The 19,587-nt window shown below is 41.3% G+C and overlaps 1 protein-coding gene across 13 annotated transcripts in view; it reads right to left on the bottom strand.

Moving 5' to 3' along the window:
- LOC101005189 (argonaute RISC catalytic component 3) overlaps positions 1-19,587 on the bottom strand; it is a 141,777-nt gene that overhangs the window by 42,272 nt on the left and 79,918 nt on the right. For all 13 annotated transcript variants that reach the window (XM_021939319.2, XM_003891585.3, XM_021939325.2 and 10 more), the window contains 3 exons: positions 16,100-16,222; positions 15,804-15,937; positions 3,249-3,433 (listed from right to left, as the gene is read on the bottom strand). In XM_021939319.2, the coding sequence (XP_021795011.1) occupies positions 3,249-3,433; positions 15,804-15,937; positions 16,100-16,222 (442 nt within the window). The remainder of the gene's footprint in view (positions 1-3,248; positions 3,434-15,803; positions 15,938-16,099; positions 16,223-19,587) is intronic.

The raw sequence follows: 19,587 nt of genomic DNA, 5'->3' as shown, positions 1-19,587 counted from the left end.
ATGAAGGAGAAATAGAGAGTTTCTCAAACAAATAAAAACAAGGAATTTCTTGCTGGTAGAAATGCTTAGCAAGAAATATTAAAAGAATTTTCCAGAGAGAAGGAAAATGATACAGATCAGAAATCATAAATGAAGGAAAAGCAGGGTACAGTGTGGGTCATGCCTGGAGTCCCAGCTACTGAGGAGGCTGAGGTGGGAAGAGTACTTGAGCCCAGGAGTTTGGGGCTGCAGTGCGCTGTGGTCATGCCTGACAATAGCCACTGAACTCCAGCATGGGCAACATAGCAAGACCTGTCTCTAAAAAACAAAACAAAACAAAAGTAAGAAGGAAGTTTAAAGGTCAGCAAATAAATACAGGTAAAATAAAATCTTGTATTTTTATATTCTTAATTGAGCTAATAGATGATTATTTGTTCAAAATAGTAATAGCAACAGTGTATTGGGTAGTTATAGCTAATAGATAAGTGAAATAAATGACAGAAATATAAGGTACAGAAGGGAAAAATTGTGAGCATTCTGTTACAAGGTATCTCTACACTATCTAGGAAGTGGTATAATGTTACTCAAAAGTAGACTTAGATTAATTGTAAATATATATTAAAAAGTCTAGGGAAAACAACACAAAACATTTTAAAGGAAGTCTAATTGATAAGCTAAAAGAGAACGAAAAGTAGAATTATACAAAATGCTCAATTAAAACCAGGAGGGGCCAGGAACAGTGGCGCACGCCTGTAATCCCAGCATTGGGAGGCTGAGGCGTGAGGATCACTTGAGGGCAGGAGTTTGAGACCAGCCCAGGCATGTTTACAGTTTTGATGAAAAGGGTAATATCAATTTATACTACCATCAGCAATGTATTAATATACTGCATATTCACAAGCGCTAGGTATTATAATATTTAAATATATTTGCTAATTTAGTAGCACATTTTTCCCTTTATTGATTGGTACTTTTTTTTTTTTTTTTTTTTTTTTTTTGAGAAAGCATCTTGCTCTTGCCCAGGCTGGAGTGCAGTGGCATGATTTTGGTTCACTGCAACCTCCACCTACTGGGCTCAAGCAATCTTCCTATCTCAGCCTCCCAAATGGCTAGGACCACAGATGTGTACTACCATGCCTGGCTAATTTTTCTATTTTTTTGCAGATATGAGGTTTTGCCATGTTGCCCAGGCTAGTCTCGAATTCCTGAACTCAAGCAATCTGCCTACCTTGGCTTCTCAAAATGCTGGGATTACAGGCACAAGACACCACATCTAGTCTGAATTTTTCTTTAACTACTAATAAAAACAAATATTTTCTCATATATTTACTTGCTTTGTTTTTACTAAAAAATTTCAGTTTACATTCTTTTCTCATTAATCTAAAAAAAGAAGGTTTTTATTTAACTAATAATAAACTACTTGTTTATTTGCTACAAATTTTTTTCTATTTGCTACAAATATTTTCCACACTCTGTTGGTTTTCTTTCCATTTTAGTACATCTGTGACATGTAGGAAATTTAGGCTCACGCCTGTAATCCTAGCACTGTGGGAGGCCAAGGTGGGCAGATCACCTGAGGTCAGGAGTTTGAGACCACCCTGGCCAACATGGTGAAACCCTGTTTCTACTAAAAATATAAAAATCAATCAGGCATGGTGGCACAGGATGCCTATAGACCCAGCTACTAGGGAGGCTGAGGCAGGAGAACAGCTTGAACCCAGGAGGTGGAGGTTGCAGTGAGCTGCGATCATGCCACTGCACTCCAGCCTGGGCAACAGAGCGAGACCCTGTCTCAAAAAATAAAAATAAAAATAAAATAAATAAATAAAAAAGGCCAGGCATGGTGGCTCATGCCTGTAATCCCAGCACTTTGGGAGGCTGAGGCGGGAGGATCATGAGGTCAGGAGATTGAGACTATCCTGGCTAACATGGTGAAACCCTGTCTTTACTAAAAAATACAAAAAAATTAGCCAGGCATGGTGGCAGGTTCCTGTAGTCCCAGCTACTCGGGAGGCTGAGGCAGGAAAATGGCATGAACCCAGGAGGCGGAGCTTGCTGTGAGTTGAGATTGCACCACTGCACTCCAACCTGGGTGACAGAGCGAGACTCTGTCTCAAAAAAAAAAAAAAAAAAGAAAGAAAAAAATTTTAGTGTTTACTCAATCAAATCTGACAATTTTCTTTTTCGATTTCTTCTATTATTTCTAAACTTACATGATTTTACCCCATTCAGTGGTTTGAAAATTATATTTTCTTTGTATTTTTCTATGATTCAATGATTTATATTTAGCTTATTAATCTCACAAAATTTCGTTTTTAATAATAAAAGTTAACATTTACTGTTTACATGACAGGTGCTATTCTAGGCCCTTTGTATACCTAGACTCAGTTAATCCTTACAACTACCCTATATATGGATTAGGTATTATTAGTATCCCACAGTATGTGTGCTATATATAAAGAAAGTATAACTGATACACTAAAAGAGGAAAGAAAATAGAATCATATAAAATGCCCAATTAAAACCAGAAAGAGGCTGGGCACAGTGGCTCACATCTGTAATCCCTGCATTTCGCGAGGCCAAGGTTTAAGGATTGCTTGAGCCCAGGAGTTTGAGAACAACCCGAGAAACATAGTGAGATCCTGTCTCTACAAAAAAATTAAAAATTAGCCCAGTGTGGTGGCACATGCCTGTAGTTCCAGCTACTTGGGAGGACGAGGCAGGAGGATTGCTTGAGCCCAAGAGGTCAAGGCTGCAGTAAGCCATGATCGCACCACTGCACTCTAGCCTGAAAGACTGAGTGAGATCCTATCCCATACATACATACCACATACACACATAAATAGTATCCCAGTTCCAGAGATGAGGAAACTAAGGGCTAGTGTGATTAAGTAATTCAGCCAAATCACACAGGTAATAGAACCAGCAGTACCTGAATATTGAGAAACACAGTTTAATTTGATAGCCTGTGCTTTTAACCACTATATTATACTGATACTCAAATTATCTCAATGCCATTTTTACTCAATAATTCTTCCTTTAGCCATTGTTATGTGATGCCTCTTTTTACTATTGAAACTCTTTTTACAGTGTCTCATCTTGGACTATTTAGTTTTCTATATTAATTTGTCTTCAAGTAATAATACATGGTTTAAAATACTGTACCATAAAATATATTTTAATATTTGAAGGTTTTAGGATATGTTTTAGCATAATCCTAAAAGGATATCAAGTACTTGAGGAAAAATGCAGTCTTAAGATATCCTTACCATACACTGGTGTCTTCCCTGGCAGGATGACGATAATAAGCTGTAGGCCAGAATATGTGTTCTTGAGATGCCGGAACATGGGCTCTACGCTGTCTGCCCCCTGTGCATATTTGCAGAAGCATGGCTGGCCCTGGATGGGCATCCCTGCATCCTTAGAAATCTTACGCAGCTGGTCTGTGAAACCCCTAGAAGGAGAAACCACTAAATATAAAACCTTTGTCTAGTCATGAATTCCTACAAAGTAGTAAAGGGAAGTTTGGGAAGGGAATGGAAGGATGAAGCAAAGATTTGTGTGCTCCATATATGAGAGGTCACCAGACTACTGATGTCAAAGGCAATGGTCGGTCAGTAATCCATTTTGCAAACTAAGAACATTCTATACAGTTACATGGCATCCTCTAGTTTACAAGGAGCATTACTAATAGTATACGCTGGTTAAGAGCTCAGCTCTAGAGTTAGTATGGAGAGTTCCATTCCCAGTTCTGCTATGTACTAGCTATAAAATTTTAGGCACTTACTTCAGTTTTCCTCATCTGTAAAAGGATTACTTCAATTACAGGGTTGGTGTGAAGATTAAATGAGATCATACATTTAATACATAAAGCACACCACCCAAGACCATGGTAAAAGCTTGATACATTTTTGGTATTGTATATTTTCTAATTTGATCTCACAAGATTCATAAGAAAGAGGCAGGGCAAGTATTATTCCTGTTTTACAGGTCAGAAAACAGTTTCATAGATATGACATATTTGGCCAAAGCTCAAATGATTATGGTAGAGCCAGAATTTCTATAGTATTACCCATCTCACACTAGGATAGCAGAAAAGATTATGCCCTCAGAGGACATTTTTAAAAATATAAAAACAAAATTTAAAAACAGATGAGGCCGGGTGCGGTACCTCACACCTATAGTCCCAGCAATTTGGGAGGCCGAGGCAGGAGGATGACTTGAGGTCAGGAGTTTGAGACCAGCTTGGCCAACATGTTGAAAACCCATGTCTACTAAAAATACAAAACTAGTCTGGTGTTGTAGCAGGCACCTGTAGTCCCAGCTACTTGGGAGGCTGAGGCAGGACAATCACTTGAATCTGGGAAGTGGAGGTTGCAGTTAGCCAAGATTGTGCCACTGCATTCCAGCCTAGGTGACAGAGCAAGACTCTGTCTTGAAACAAACAGATGAGGCAGGCAGCATTTTAATGTACTTTCATTTACACTGAAAGCCCCCCAAAACCAATTCTTTTTTTTTTGAGATAGGGTCTCACTGTGTTGCCCAGGCTGGAGTGCAGTGATACAATCACAACTCACTGCAGCCTCAACTTCCCAGGCTCAAAAGATCCTCCCACCTGAGCTTCCCAAGTAGCTGGGATTATAGGCATGTGCCACCACGCCTGGCTAATTTTTGTATTTTTAGTAGAGATGGGGTTTCACCATGTTGGTCAGGCTGGTCTTGAACTCCTGACCTCAGGCAATCCACCCATCTTGGCCCCCCAAAGTGCTGGGGATGACAGGGATGAGCCCCTGCTCCTGGCCACCCATTTGATATTTATAGAAAATTTTGAATTCAGTATAAATAAGCAATAATGAGCAACAATTGCTTCACTTGTTTTAAAACAACTGAGGTCCTAAGTCAAGAATCTGAGTGATCTTTGCTCAAAACACTGATTCCTTCAGGACAGAGATGGAGTTTGTAGAAATTCCCTTCTCTTATTCCTTATTGGTGCTTAATTAAAGAAGTACGAAATTGAGTATTTTCACTCAGCCTGAACAAGAGCCACAAACCCATGATTCTGAGACATCTATTCAAGCTGTGAATAACAAATATAAAGTGAAAAAAAAAAAGTTCAAGTTTGAAAAACATTGGACATTTTTTTTTTTTTTTGCCTTTCAAGGTCAAATAATCATAGCATTGTAATAAGCCATCTTGTGACATTTCACTTGAAAGCAGGGGGATAAAAACTCTGGAGGAAAAAAATATATTACGTGATCATTAAAGCATCCATTTAGAGATTTGGGATTAATAAAAAGGGATGAACAGAATTAAATAGAAAAAAATTTTATTTCTCACATTCTAATTTCTTCTTGCCATGAAGAAGGCAAGGCAAATTCTGAAATGGCCTGAGGTAAACTGGTCTCTGTATCACTCAAGAATGTTTTGTTATTGGCATACTTTATATAAGTAGAGGTTTAAATTAGACAAGGATCATTTCTTCAAGAAAATTAGATTCCAGAGGTGATACATTTATAAAATCATTATAATACAATTGTATTTTGCACAAAAACTGACAAACGGAGAGGATACTGACGGGTAGAGAGAGGAAGGAGGCATTCTCAGTAAAGGGCTGCATGAGTGGAAACAGGAAAAAAAGGCCAGGGAGATAGAAGGAATATAGTGCTTCAGTTTCTTTGTCCAGAATATGTGAAAATGGAGTAATGATAAAGGACTTAGGAGACTGGTGAAAGATATTAAATGTCATACTGATTTTACGCTTGAACCCAGGAGGTGGAGGTTGCAGTGAGCTGAGATCATGCCACTGCACTCCAGCCTGGGTGAGAAAGTGAGACTCTGTCTCAATAAAATAAATAAATAAATGTCATACTGATTTTGAATGTTACTCTTAGTCAAAGAGAAGCCTAAATGTTTCAGAGTAGGTTTAGTCACAAGTGGAGTTGGTGTTCTTTCATGACAGCCAAATTTCTCAAACAAGGGTGACAGCAGAAGCCCTGAGACTGTGTGAGAATCCCAAAGGAGAGGAGATAGCTAATGAAAAGGAAAAGAAGTCAGAAAATGTAAACTAAAGAACCAGAAGGTAAGAGAGGAGGATGTCAAGAAGGTTGGCAGGGTGTGGTGGCTCACGCCTGTAATCCCAGCACTTTGGGAGGCCAAGGCAGGAGGACTGCTTGAGTCCAGGAGTTCGAGACCAGTCTAGGCAACATAGTGAGATCCTATGTATACAAAAAAAACAAAATCAGCTGGGCATGGTGGCGTATGCCTGTAGTCCCAGATGCTTAGGAAGCTCAGGTGGGAGGATCGTTTGAGCCTGGGAAGTTAAGGCTGCAGTGAGTTGTGACTGTATCACTGCACTCCAGCCTGGGCAACAGAGTGAGACCCCATCTCAAAAAAAAAAAAAAAAAAAAAGGGGGGGGTGGGGTCAAATTTTGAGAAAAATAATGGCTAAGAAGAGACCACTGGAACTGATAAGCATAAAGATACAGGAAATCTTCCAGGAACCAGTTTTAGCAGAGCACTGATTCAAGGGAGGAGCGAGAATGGAGGCCTAGAAGCCTAAGAGATTAAGTTAGGTAATATGAAAATTGCTGATTAAAAAAAATTGAACAGAAGATTTTTGAGCACTTTGAAGCTGAAGGACAGAATCTGAAGAAGACAGAAAAAGTGGTGGAGATGAAAGCCACATCTTGGAAAGTAAGGAAACAGAAACAAGGAGTTTAACCACTCCTTCAAGATCCTCAACAGAAAAATAAGGATCTTAGTTAATCCTCACCTGGTAGGTAGTGTCACATTAAATTTCACCTAAAGCTGTCTCATTACATTTTTAAAGTTTGGCCTAAAGATTTCTCTGTACATAGTGAATGGTCATCTGCATGTGTAAACAAGCTGTAACCTATTCTTGCACCAATTGCTGAGTTTTAGCCAATCAAAGGCAACCAACTGTTCAAATCATGTTCAAATAAGGCAAATATCAAGATGTAAGCAATCCAGCTGTTTCTATACCTCACTTTCATTTTCTGTACATCATTTTCCTTTTTTTGTCCATAAGTCTTCAACCATATGGTGGTGCCAGAGTCTCTTTGAACCTATTCTGGTTCTAAGGGCTGCCTGATTTGTGAATCATTGTTTCCTCAATTAAACTCTGTTAAATTTAATTTGTCTAGTTTTTCTTTTAACAGATGGTATCAGAAGTGGGATCCGAAGTAGAGTTTCTAGCAATCCCCAGAAGCACTGAGTGACAAAGCATGGTACCAGTCAGACTCACCGTGTCTATTCCTCTCTTGCAGCAACTGGGGATTGTGGGTAAGCACTCAGATTCTGAAGCTCCATCGATTTGTGTTTTGAGCTATCTGAATTTGTTTGAGCAAATTTTAAAATCTGAAATGGGTTCAGAAGTCATCACAGAAACTGGACCAGGTCCAGAATCAGACTGGATCTGATAATTAACTGACTTGGATTCAGTGAGAGGCCTTGGATGTTTAACTCAGTCAGGCAGAAACTGGCAGTTAATGGCAAATAAGAAGGTGTGAACTTTGGCTTTTGTAAATTCACAGAGATTTTTGTGCCCTATGTCTATGACTTTTGTTTCTTTCTTTCTCTCTCTTTTTTTTTTTTTTTTGAGATGGAGCCTTGCTGTTGTCACCTGGGATGGAGTGCAATGGAGCGATCTCGGCTCACTGCAACCTCCACCTCCTGGGATCCAGCAATTCTCCTGCCTCTGACTCTCAAGTAGCTGAGATTACAGGCACCCGCCACCATGCTCAGATAATTTTTGTATTTTTGGTAGAGATGGGGTTTCACCATGTTGGCCAGGCTGGTCTCGAACTCCTGACCTCAGGTGATCCACCCACCAAGATTCAAGGCAAAAAATGGGATCCTTAATTTTGGAAGAACTGAGTATTCTACCTTACAGCTATGCCTAGGCAACAGTCAAGAGAGATAATAAACAGGCTATTTTACACATAAAATTACATGAGAAACAGTGTCAAATAAGAAGTGATGTTTAAACTTCGAGTTATATTTTTATAAATATTAATATATATTCCAAAATTGTATACGATTATGAAAATTCTCATATATCTCAGTATATGTTATCAGACAAAATTATGGTTATGTTAAATTATTATAGGCTACATAAACAACCAAATTTCCTTGTCAATTGTGTCTTTATGACCATTTAAAGTCATTTCCACAGTTAATTGCTTAATTCTAACACAGTTTCCTTTTTTTTTTTTTGAGACGGAGTCTCGCTCTGTCGCCCAGGCTGGAGTGCAGTGGCCGGATCTCAGCTCACTGCAAGCTCCGCCTCCCGGGTTCACACCATTCTCCTGCTTCAGCCTCCTGAGTAGCTGGGACTACAGGTGCCCGCCACCTCGCCCGGCTAGTTTTTTGTATCTTTAGTAGAGACGGGGTTTCACCGCGTTAGCCAGGATGGTCTCGATCTCCTAACCTCATGATCCACCCGTCTCGGCCTCCCAAAGTGCTAGGACTACAGGCTTGAGCCACCGCGCCCGGCCTCTAACGCAGTTTCTAATATTAGGCTGTTGCAAAAGTAATTGCGGTTTCTGCTATTCAAAGTAATGGCAGCTGGGCGCAGTGGCTCACACTTGTAATCCTAGCATTTTGGGAGGCCGAGGTGGGCGGACCATAAGGTCAGGAGTTTGAGACCAGCCTGGCCAACATGATGAAACTCTGGCTCGACCAAAACTACAAAAAATTAGCCAGGCATGGTGGCTTACACCTGTAATACCAGCTACTCGAGAGGCTGAGGCAGGATAATTGCTCGACCCTGGGAGGCAGAGGTTGTAGTGAGCTGAGTTTGCGCCACTGCATTCCAGCCTGGGCGACAGAATGAGACTCCATCTCAAAATAAATAAATAAATAAATAAATAAAATAATGGCAGGCTGGGTGCAGTGGTCCACCCCTGTAATCCCAGCACTTTGGGAGACCAACATTGGTAGATCATTTGAGGTCAGGAGTTCGAGACCAGCCTGGCCAAGAAGATGAAACTCCATCTCTACTAAAAATACAAAAAAATTAGCCAGGCATGGTGGTGTGCGCCTGTAGTCTCAGCTACTCAGGAGTGTGAGGCAGGAGAATCGTTTGAACCAGGGAGGAGGAGGTTGCAGTGAGCCGAGATCGCGCCACTGCACTCTAGCCTGAGTGACAGAGTGAGACTCCGTCTCAATAAATAAATAAATAAATAAATAAATAAATAAATAAATAAATGTATGGCAGTTATTAAAAATAACTTCACAAGCAAGTAAAATCCTATTTTGTCTTCAAGGAGGTTCATGGAAAAGATGAAATGGACCTTGATAAGCACTCTTGAAGATAGGCTTCTGGTAACTTTAGGATCATATCATTTGAACTAAGAATTACCAGAACCATATTGAAGAGACTGAGTGATATATAAAGCTGCTAACCCAAGCAGCACAAGAATTAAATGAATACCAAGAAAATACTTGGCTAGATTTTCATGCTAACTCAGTCAGTACTGAAACTGTTAAGATACATAATTTGAATGAACTCCATGGTTCAGGTCAAATTACCTATGATAACCCATCTAATAAACAGTGCTGTGCACCTCCACTGGAGAAAGAAAATTGCTATGTAAGAGGATACAATTCCAGTGTTAAGCATGGACTCATGAAGAGACTGGATGGCTGCCTGCTCCTTCGTGAGTCCTTAAAACTTCCATTACTAGAAGCTGTATTCCATGATTCATCAAGGAAGAGATAAAATGTATATATTGGCTGGGCATGGTGGCTCACACCTGTTAATTCCAGCACTTTGGGAGGCCAAGGTGGGCTGATCACCTGAGGTCAGGAGTTTTAGACCACCTGGGCCCACACGGTGAAAGCCTGTCTTTACTTAAAAAATACAAAAAATTAGCTGGGCGTGGTGGCAGGTGCCTGTAATCCCAGCTACTTGGGAGGCTGAGGCACAAGAATTGCTTGAACCCAGGAGGCGGAGGTTGCAGTGAGCCGAGATCGCGCCATTGCACTCTAGCCTGGGTGACAGAGTGAGACTATGTCTCAAAACAAACAAACAAACAAAACCATACACACACACACACACACACACACACATTGGTGTTGTGACTGTTCTAAATTGCTAAAATGGTTTATGACCAATGTATAGTTTGTTGAACCCATAATCTTGAGAAGACAACCTAAACTTCAGGTACCTTTCTGATACATCTGAACATTTTACAGAGGGATTTCATTCAATTGTGATTTTCAGTGCATATTTTCTGGTTGTACAGAAGCTTTCTCATACAAGTGGGCTGATGCTATAACAGTAGCTAAAAGGTTATTAGGAAATGTGTTTCTCTCACAGGACATTGCTGAAGAAATCTCCAGTGATAGAGGTACTTGCCTCACTGGACTAGCTATAAAACAGTTAAATAAGGTATTACTTAATACAAGAGCATTAGGCAAAACTAACTGAATAATCTGGATTGCCTTGGTCAAAGATGTTTCAGATTGATGACGATCAGATCCACTTCCAGTGAAAAACAAAAGTTGACCCCTTATGAAATAGTCACTGGAAGGCTTATGCTCCTAATAATAGAACCTCCTGTATCTTCTGCTTCTAAACTTTAACATGACTAAATGCTGCAAGGCTTTAATGCATTATGCCAAAGTGTACTTTCAGCAGGTAAAGAAAGCTTTTCACAGACCACTGACTGAGGACAAGCAAACCCTTCATGATCTAGAATTGAGAGGCTGGATCTTTTGGAAACACATCAGAGAAAGACTCCCCTTGTCACCCACACTGCAGCAAAACTTCAGGACCTTGAAGCTTGGGTTTGTAATCTCACAGCTTAGAAAGGCCCACCCAGACTCTTGGAACCATACACCCATGAGGGAGAACTTAAGGTAAAGCTAACGAGGGAAGTTTCTCCCGAGAAGCAGATGGCCTCCTAGATGTGGACAGATTTCCCAAGATCGTGCATCAAGACTTCTCTGCTATCATGAGGCTTTTAGCTCTCAATTTTTTCCAAGTTCATGCCTGTTATGAACAACTGAACTGAAAAAGGGGTCTCTTGTATATACTCATAGGGTATACTTTTATTTGTGAAGGATAAAAAAACCTCATACTGGCTGGGTGCGGTGGCTCACGCCTGTAATCCCAGCACTTTGGGAAGCCAAGGCGGGTGGATCATGAGGTCAGGAGATCGAGCCCATCCTGGCCAAGGTGAAACCCCGTCTCTACTAAAATACAAAAAATTAGCCAGGCATGGTGGCACATGCCTGTAATCCCAGCTACTCGAGAGGCTGAGGCAGGGGAATCACTTGAACCCGGGAGGTGGAGGATGCAGTGAGCCGAGATCATAGCCTGGCAACAGAGCAAGACTCAGTCTCAAAAAAACCCCTCACCCACAGAGAACTTTACGCCTTGATAGAGGGAAGATGAAGGGCCAATGTGGGTGAGAAATTTTAATGGTACCTTTGTTGCTTCATAATCAGTCAGAAACAGAGCACTGGCCAACTCCTCTTAAGCTACACCGTAGTTTAAAGAGAAAATTGTCAGTCATGTGTGGTGGCTCATGCCTGTAATCTCAGCAGTTTGGGACGCCAAGGCAGGCAGATCACGAGGTCAGGAGATGGAGACCATCCTGGCTAACGTTAGTGGTGAAACCCCACTCTACTAAAAATACGAAAATTTAGCCGGGTGTGGTGGTACATGCCTATGCTACTTGGGAGGCTGAGGCAGGAGAATCGAGTGATCCCGGGAAGCAGAGATTGCAGTGAGCCGAGATCAAGCCACTGCACTCCAGCCTGGGTGACCGAGCGAGACTCCATCTCCAAAAAAAAAAAAAAAAAAGAAAAAAGAAAAAAAAAACCAGAGAACATTGTCAATACAGGTTAAAGAGAATATTGCCAGGAGGCCTTCTCTCTTCTGGATGGGCATATTTGTTCATTTATTTTTCTATGGTGTGTCTTTTTCTTTTTGGAGACAGGGTCTGGCTCTGCTGCCCAGGCTGGGATGCAGTGGCATGATCTCAGCTCACTGCAACCTCTGCCTCCTGGGCTCAAGCAATCCTCCCACTTCAGCCTCCTGAATAGCTGGGACCACAGGCGTGCACCACTGCGCTCAGATGAGTTTTGAATTTTCAGTAGAGACAGGGTTTTGCCATGTTACCTAGGCTTGAACTCCTGAGCTTAAGCAATCTGCCTACCTCAGTCTCCCAAAGTGATTACAGATTACAGGTGTCAGCTGCCGTGCCTAGCCTATGGTTTGGAGTTAACGAGGCAATGATTAGAAATTTATCCCTCTAAATTTTCCAGCCTATTAGAAATTTATAGGCTCTTTAGCAGATTCTACTACAAAGACTATGGTTACACAAAAGACTTTAAATTCTCTTGCTAAAGTTGTGCTAGATAATAGAACTGCTCTAGATTAGTTACTGGCTAAACAGAAGTATCTGTGCAGTTGCTGATACTTCTTATTGAACATGGAGGAATACATTGGCTATTACAGAGATTCAGTTGTAGAGGATTAACAAACAGGCTGCTTGGTTGAAACAAGTAGACTCTTATTCTAGCTTATTCTTTGATCTATTTGATTTTAGGTGGCTTGGTTCATGGGGACCTTGGCTAAGGAGCATACTCCAAACTCTTGGGGTTATTCTCCTGATAGTCGTAAGAGTAGTCTCCCCGGGATACTATACTCTCTCAAAAGTTTTAAGTGTTTGCATATGGCCATCTGCAGAATGTCAAATGGTCTCTCTTGAATTGGAACAAAAACTCAAAGAAATGCATGAGCATGAGGACGCCATACTTATGAATGACGTACTGAGACCAGAAACCCAAAATCTCGGTAACTGAGAGTGGTGCTAAGGTCCTAAGTTTTGGTCACACTCTTACCTAAGTGAGGACCTAACCAAAAGGGAGGAATTTTTAAACAAAATTATAGGAGGTCATTGTTTTGGACTAAGCTTATGCACAAGGCTCCAACAGACCACAACAAACCAAAATGGAGTCACTCATGCTAAATGTGAGACAATTATACTGAAACACTGAAGAAAGAAATAGATCCTAAAATAGACCAGGTTTTGTTTTTCTCCTGAAAACAGGAAATTTCAGCACAAGGAGGTCCCCTCTACTCTTACCCTTAGGAAAAAGTAACTTGAAGTCCTTGTTCCCATTTTACAAAATCCATTGTTCTGCTATTTCCCAGTGGGATTTGAGACCAAATAAGTAAATTTATGATGGTGACAGAGTGACATGAATGCCAATCCATTAAAAAACACACACACACACACACACACACAAATTTGGGGGGTAGATCAAAGGGGATAACTGTTAAGTTTTGCTTAAAGCTACCTCCTTACATCTTTTAAGTTCAGCCTAGAGGTTTCTCTGAACGTAGTAAACTGTAACCTAGGCCAGGCGCAGTGGCTCACGCCTGTAATCCCGGCACTTTGGGAGGCCGAGGCAGGCAGATCACCTCAGGTCAGGAGTTTGAGACCAGCCTGGCCAACACAGTGAAACTCCATCTCTACTAAAAATACAAAAATTAGCTGGGCGTAGTAGTGCGGGCCTGTAGTCCCAGCTACTCCAGAGGCTGAGGCAGGAAAATCGCTTGAACCTGAGAGGTGGGGGTTGCAGTGAGCTGAGATCATGCCACTGCACTCCAGCCTAGGTGACAGAGCAAGACTCTGTCTCAAAACAAAAACAAAAAACTGTAACCTAACTGGATGGGTAAATAGGATATAAGCTACTTGTGTAGCAAACAATGAGTTTCAGCCAATCAATTACAGCTAACTGTTCAAACCATCTTCAAATAAGGCAAATGCCAAGCTGTAACCAATCCATCTGTTTCTGTACTTCATTTCCATATTCTGTATGCCACTTTCCTTTTTCTGTCCATAAATCTTCTTCAGCCATGCGGCTGCTGGAAGTCTCTCTGAACCTATTCTTGTTCCAGGAGCTGCCTGATTAGAAAAACATTCTTTGTTCAATTATAAACTCTGTTAAATTTAATTCGTCTGAAGTTTTTATTTTAACAGAAGATATGATTAGCTCTATTTTACAAAGGTGAACATTGAACAATAATGAGATTAATAAATTATCCACAGTAATAAATCCAGGTAGTGGCAAATCTGGGAAGTATACCTAAACTGTCATTGAAAGACAATGATGTTGCTACTAGCCTACAAAAAGCAGTTGTGATATTGTGAAATATACATTTGTTGGCCATTCCCATTTCCTAGCAGACAACTCCTAAAATCCTTAGAAACTCCTCAGTGTTATCTTTTTGTATGATACTGATTGACTAATGGCTGGTAGCCTTATAGGTAGCTTTAGGATGGGGTCTGGTCACCAGAAAGGCAAGGCAGGATTAGAGGGTTGGGACTTTCAGCCCCACACCCCCAACCTCCAAGGAGGTAAAAGGGGACAAAAGTTAAGTTGATAACTAATGGTTAACAGTTTAATCATTGAGGCCTATGTAATGAAGCATTCATAAAAACCCAAAAGGACGGGGTTTGGAGAGCTTCTGGCCAGCTGAATGCACAAAGGTTCCTGGAGGGTGGTGTGCCCAGGGATGGCATGGAAGCTCCACTCTCCCTCCCCATACCTCGCTCTATGCGTATCTTTACTGCATCCTTTGTAATATCTTTTATAATAAAACAGTAAACATAAGTGTTTCCTTAGTTCTGTGAGCTGCTCTATCAGATGAATCTACCTTGAAGAGGGGGTCATGGGAACTCATGACCAGAAGCCTGGACTTGCTACTGGCATCTGAAGCAGAGTGCAGCCTTGTGGGACTGAACCTTGAATCTGTGGAATCCGATGCTATCTCCAGGAAGACAGTGTAATGACTGAATTGGAGGACACCCAGCTGGTATCCACTGCAGAACTGATTGTTTGCTTGGTGTGTGGGAAAACCCTCCCCACATTTAGTCACAAGAGTCTTCTGTGTTGATTGTTGTGATGTGAGAGCAGAGATAAAACATGGTTTGAGCTTGCGTTTTGTCCATTCACAGTAGTCTGTAAGGATGTCTAGTAGAATGAATCAAGGAATTTACTATGACTAACAAATTTTTCACCAAACTATTGAGCAGAAACTTTTTTTTTTTTTTTTTTTTTAAAGATGGAGTCTTGCTCTGTTGCCCAGGCTGGAGTGCAGTGGCACAATCTTGGCTCACGGCAAGCTCCACCTCCAGGGTTCACGCCATTCTCCTACCTCAGCCTCCCGAGTTGCTGGGACTACAGGTGCCCGCCACCACGCCCGGCTAATTTTTTGTATTTTTAGTAGAGATGGGCTTTCACCGTATTAGCCAGAATGGTCTCAATCTCCTGACCTTGTGATCCACCTGCCTTGGCCTCCCAAAGTGCTGGGATTATAGGCGTGAGCCACTACGCCCAGCCAAGAAGAAACATTTTTAAAGGTTCAGTGACTAGGCTGGGCGCAGTGGCTTACGCCTGTAATCCCAGCACCTTGGGAAGCCAAGGCAGGCAGATCACCTGAGGTCAGGAGTTTGAGACCAGCCTGGCTAACAAGGTGAACCCCCATCTCTACTAAAAATACAAAATTAGCTGGGCATGGTGGCACACACCTGTAATCCCAGCTACTCGGGAGGCTGAGGCAGGAGAATCGCTTCAGCCTGGGAGGTAGAGGTTGCAGTGAGCTGGGATCGTGCCACTGCACTTCAGCCTGGGCAACAGAGTGAGACTTTGTCTCAAAAAAAAAAAAAGTTTCAGTGATTACATATACTTCATATTAAGGCAAAATTTGTTAGAACATTAGATGAGTAATTTAAAGTCTAAACACAAAAAAGTCCCAAAGCCAAGGTAATGACATGCCTTACTTCAATATTTCTTCTCTGCACTGCCTCTGTGTGGCAAAACAAGCGATAGCCCACATTTTGATTTCAACTCCTGTGTGGAATTGCTTCCCTCGCATATCCCATACTCCGTGGCTTGGTGTTGCTACTGTCCGATTCTATGTGAGGAGAAAAAAATAACATGGTGAAAAAGAACAAAAATTTTCAATGAACAGAAAGTAAAAATTTCAAATCGCTGAACCGAAATATTTCTGATATGCCTTTCTCTCCATACTTACAGACTGTATGTGTATGATTAAAACATTAACAAGAGGCTTTACCCGTCCTCCATACTGGAGCATAGGTGCTGGAAGTACGCGTCCAGTTACATGAGCCATTTCATCCCGAACTTTAAATTGAAACTCCTGAACAAATGGATCCGTTTCATAATTTGCACTTCTTACCTAAAAATAGAAAAAGTTTGTAGTTACTCTCGAAATTCCTCCAAATCCCCTACTTTACTGCATTAGAACCCTCTTTTTTTTCTTCACTGTGTAAATAATATGTTTTCCAACAGGTCTAACCAATGGTGCTCTAACTACAGAATAGCAAATCTTAACCTGGGGACCATGGGTCATGAATGGACTGTAGAAATTCTGTGACCTCCTGGTAATTTATACAAAATTTAAATGTATGCATTAGGTTGAATAATATATTTTGGCCTGGCATGGTAGTCCATGCCTGTGATCTCAGCATTTTTGGAGGCCAAGTTGGAGGACTGCTCGAGCCCAGGAGCTTGAAATCAGCCTGGGCAACATAGTGAGACCCTGTCTCTACAAAAAATTAAAAAATTAGGCTGGGCCTGGTGGCTCACATCTGTAATCCCAGCACTTTGGGAGGCTGAGGTGGGAGAATTGCTTGAGCTCAGGAGCTCAAGACCAACCTGGGCAACAAAGTAAGACCTCATCTCTACAAAAAATTAAAAAGAATTAGCCAGATGGGGTGCCATGTGCCTGTGGTCCCAGCTATTTGGGAGGCTGAGGTGAGAGAATTGCTTGAGCCTGGGAGCTCAAGGTTGCAGTGGGCTGTGATTGCACCACAGTACTCCAGCCTGGGTGTCAGAGCAAGAACCCGTCTCAAAAGAAAAACAAAAAATCCATGAAAATGATAATAAAACTTTTTTTTTTAAAAGAGATGGAGTCTTGCTATATTATTCAGGCTGGCCTTGAACTCCTGGGCTCAAGCCATCTTCCTCTCTCAGCCTCCTAGATAGCTGGGAACCTAGGCATGCACCACTATGTACTACCCAGCTGAAAACGGTAAGTTTGTATGATTGAACCTAATATGCTTTTGGATGGAGAAAGAAATATCTCACCTAAAAAGAGGTTAAGAACCTTTGACTATAGGAGATCTGGATACATTCTATTAAAATTTATTTTGTGTAGAGTTTGATAGGAAGTATTAAAAATCTTAAGGCTTTTTAAAATTATTTGATTTATAATTTATATATAATTACTTGACTATTTTCAGTGCCATAATACACAATTTATTTAATGGAATACACTTAAGACAGATAAGAAAGCCAGTAGGAGTCACAGGTTATAATTGTTATATATTCCCATACATATAACCAAAGAGAAGGAACTTAATGTAATTCAGTGTTGGATCTCACTGAAATTCATGCTTAAAGCATGCTACACAGAATCTCTCCACAATAAACAGGAAAAATCATTTTCTTTTGTTTTTTTTTTTTTTTGAGACGGAGTCTCGCTCTGTCACCCAGGCTGGAGTGCAGTGGCTGGATCTCAGCTCACTGCAAGCTCCGCCTCCCGGGTTTACGCCATTCTCCTGCCTCAGCCTCCCGAGTAGCTGGGACTACAGACGCTCGCCACCTTTTTTTGTAGAGACGGGGTTTCACTGTGTTAGCCAGGATGGGCTCAATCTCCTGACCTCGTGATCCGCCTGTCTCGGCCTCCCAAAGTGCTGGGATTACAGGCTTGAGCCACCGCGCCTGGCTCATTTTTTCTTTTCTTTTTTTTTTTGAGACAGGGTCTGGCTCTGTCACCTAGTGGCACAATCACAGCTCACTGCAACTTCAGCCTCCTGGGGTCCAAGCGATCCTCCCACCTCAATCTCCTGAGTAGCTGGGACTATAGGTGCATGTCACACACCTGGATAATTAAATTTTTTTTTAGAGATGGGGTCTCACTATGTTGCCCAGGCTGGTCTTGAACTCCTGGGCTCAACTGATAGTCCTGCCTCGGCCTCCCAAAGTGATGGGTTATAGATGTAAGCCCCATTTTCTAAATTAGGTACCAATGGGGCATCTCTTTCAAGCTTATTTGCCATTCATTTCTGTACTTCAGTGTATCCTGTAATGAGGTTACAGTGAATAACAAGGACTATACAATAACAATTAATATACTGTGACTTGTTGCATGATGTACTTGGTGCTAAATGCTTAATGATACATTTTCACAAGTATTTTATAGCTATGAAAGCAGTTCTTTTATAACCTGTATCTTTCCAGATACTATAAATATAATAATAAACATAATAATATGATAACAGTAACAGTAAGTAAATGGAGAAGCTAGACTTCGAACCCAGGGTTGTTAGACTCCAAAGTCGGTTTTATTTTTTTAAACTACCATATGATACTTTCTGAACAGCTGAGCTGTAATAAATGAGTTAGAACAGTGAGTTATTGAGACTTTTATAGAGAAAGTAAGAGGTCTTAGTTTCCAGAAGATTTTGGGAAAGCTTTTAAAATCTTAGAGAATCAGAGAAAAATCCAGGATGAAAACCAGCCTATATTTTCCTAATTAAATATCATGTAATAAGTTTCTTTGACTCTTTACAGAAGAGTCAATAAGGAAAAAAAGGTATTTTTTTCTGTAGTTGGCTTACCAAATAGAAGAACCAGTTTTTAGCCAAAGATGAAATTACTAAGGTTAAAAAATAAATTAGAGGCCGGGCGCGGTGGCTCAAGCCTGTAATCCCAGCACTTTGGGAGGCCGAGACGGGCGAATCACGAGGTCAGGAGATCGAGACCATCCTGGCTAACACGGTGAAACCCCGTCTCTACTAAAAAAATACAAAAACTAGCCGGGCGAGGTGGCGGGCGCCTGTAGTCCCAGCTACTCGGGAGGCTGAGGCAGGAGAATGGCGTAAACCCGGGAGGCGGAGCTTGCAGTGAGCTGAGATCCGGCCACTGCACTCCAGCCTGGGTGACAGAGCGAGACTCCGTCTCAAAAAAAAAAAATAAATAAATAAATAAATTAGAAAGCCAGTTTTGCATCCCTATTTTCAATAATCTTTAAAACTGCTTTTGGAAGTACTATTAAGTTGTTTTGGGAAATATTCGTATTTCCAGATTTTTTCTCTTTGGGCAGTTAAAATGGTATTCGAGAAAACAGCCAGATAAGATTCAGATGCCCTTTTATCTTGAGTTTTGTCTTATTCTATGAGTTTTAAAAAGTGATATTGGTAACGCCTTCCTTCCCTTCATTTAGAACAATGAGACAGCACAGAGACCTTACGTGGTTAAAACTATCTTTAATTTTTTTTCTTTTTTCTTTCTTTCTCTTTCTCTCTTTCTTTTCTGAGATAGAGTTTCGCTCTTTTTGCCCAGGCTGGAGTGCAGTGGTGCAATCTCGGCTCACTGCAACCTCCGCCTCCCGGGTTCAAGCGATTCTCCTGCCTCAGCCTCCTGAGTAGCTGGGATTACAGGCAAGCGCCACCACGTCTGGCTAATTTTGTATTTTTGTAGACACAGGGTTTCTCCATGTTGGTCAGGCTGGTCTTGAACTCCTAACCTCAGGTGATC

The sequence above is a fragment of the Papio anubis genome, chromosome 1, assembly GCF_008728515.1.
Source record: "Papio anubis isolate 15944 chromosome 1, Panubis1.0, whole genome shotgun sequence".
In the NCBI taxonomy this organism is placed as follows: domain Eukaryota; kingdom Metazoa; phylum Chordata; class Mammalia; order Primates; family Cercopithecidae; genus Papio; species Papio anubis.
Note: the sequence above shows the minus strand (reverse complement) of the source record. Positions and strands in the feature narration are given on the sequence as shown.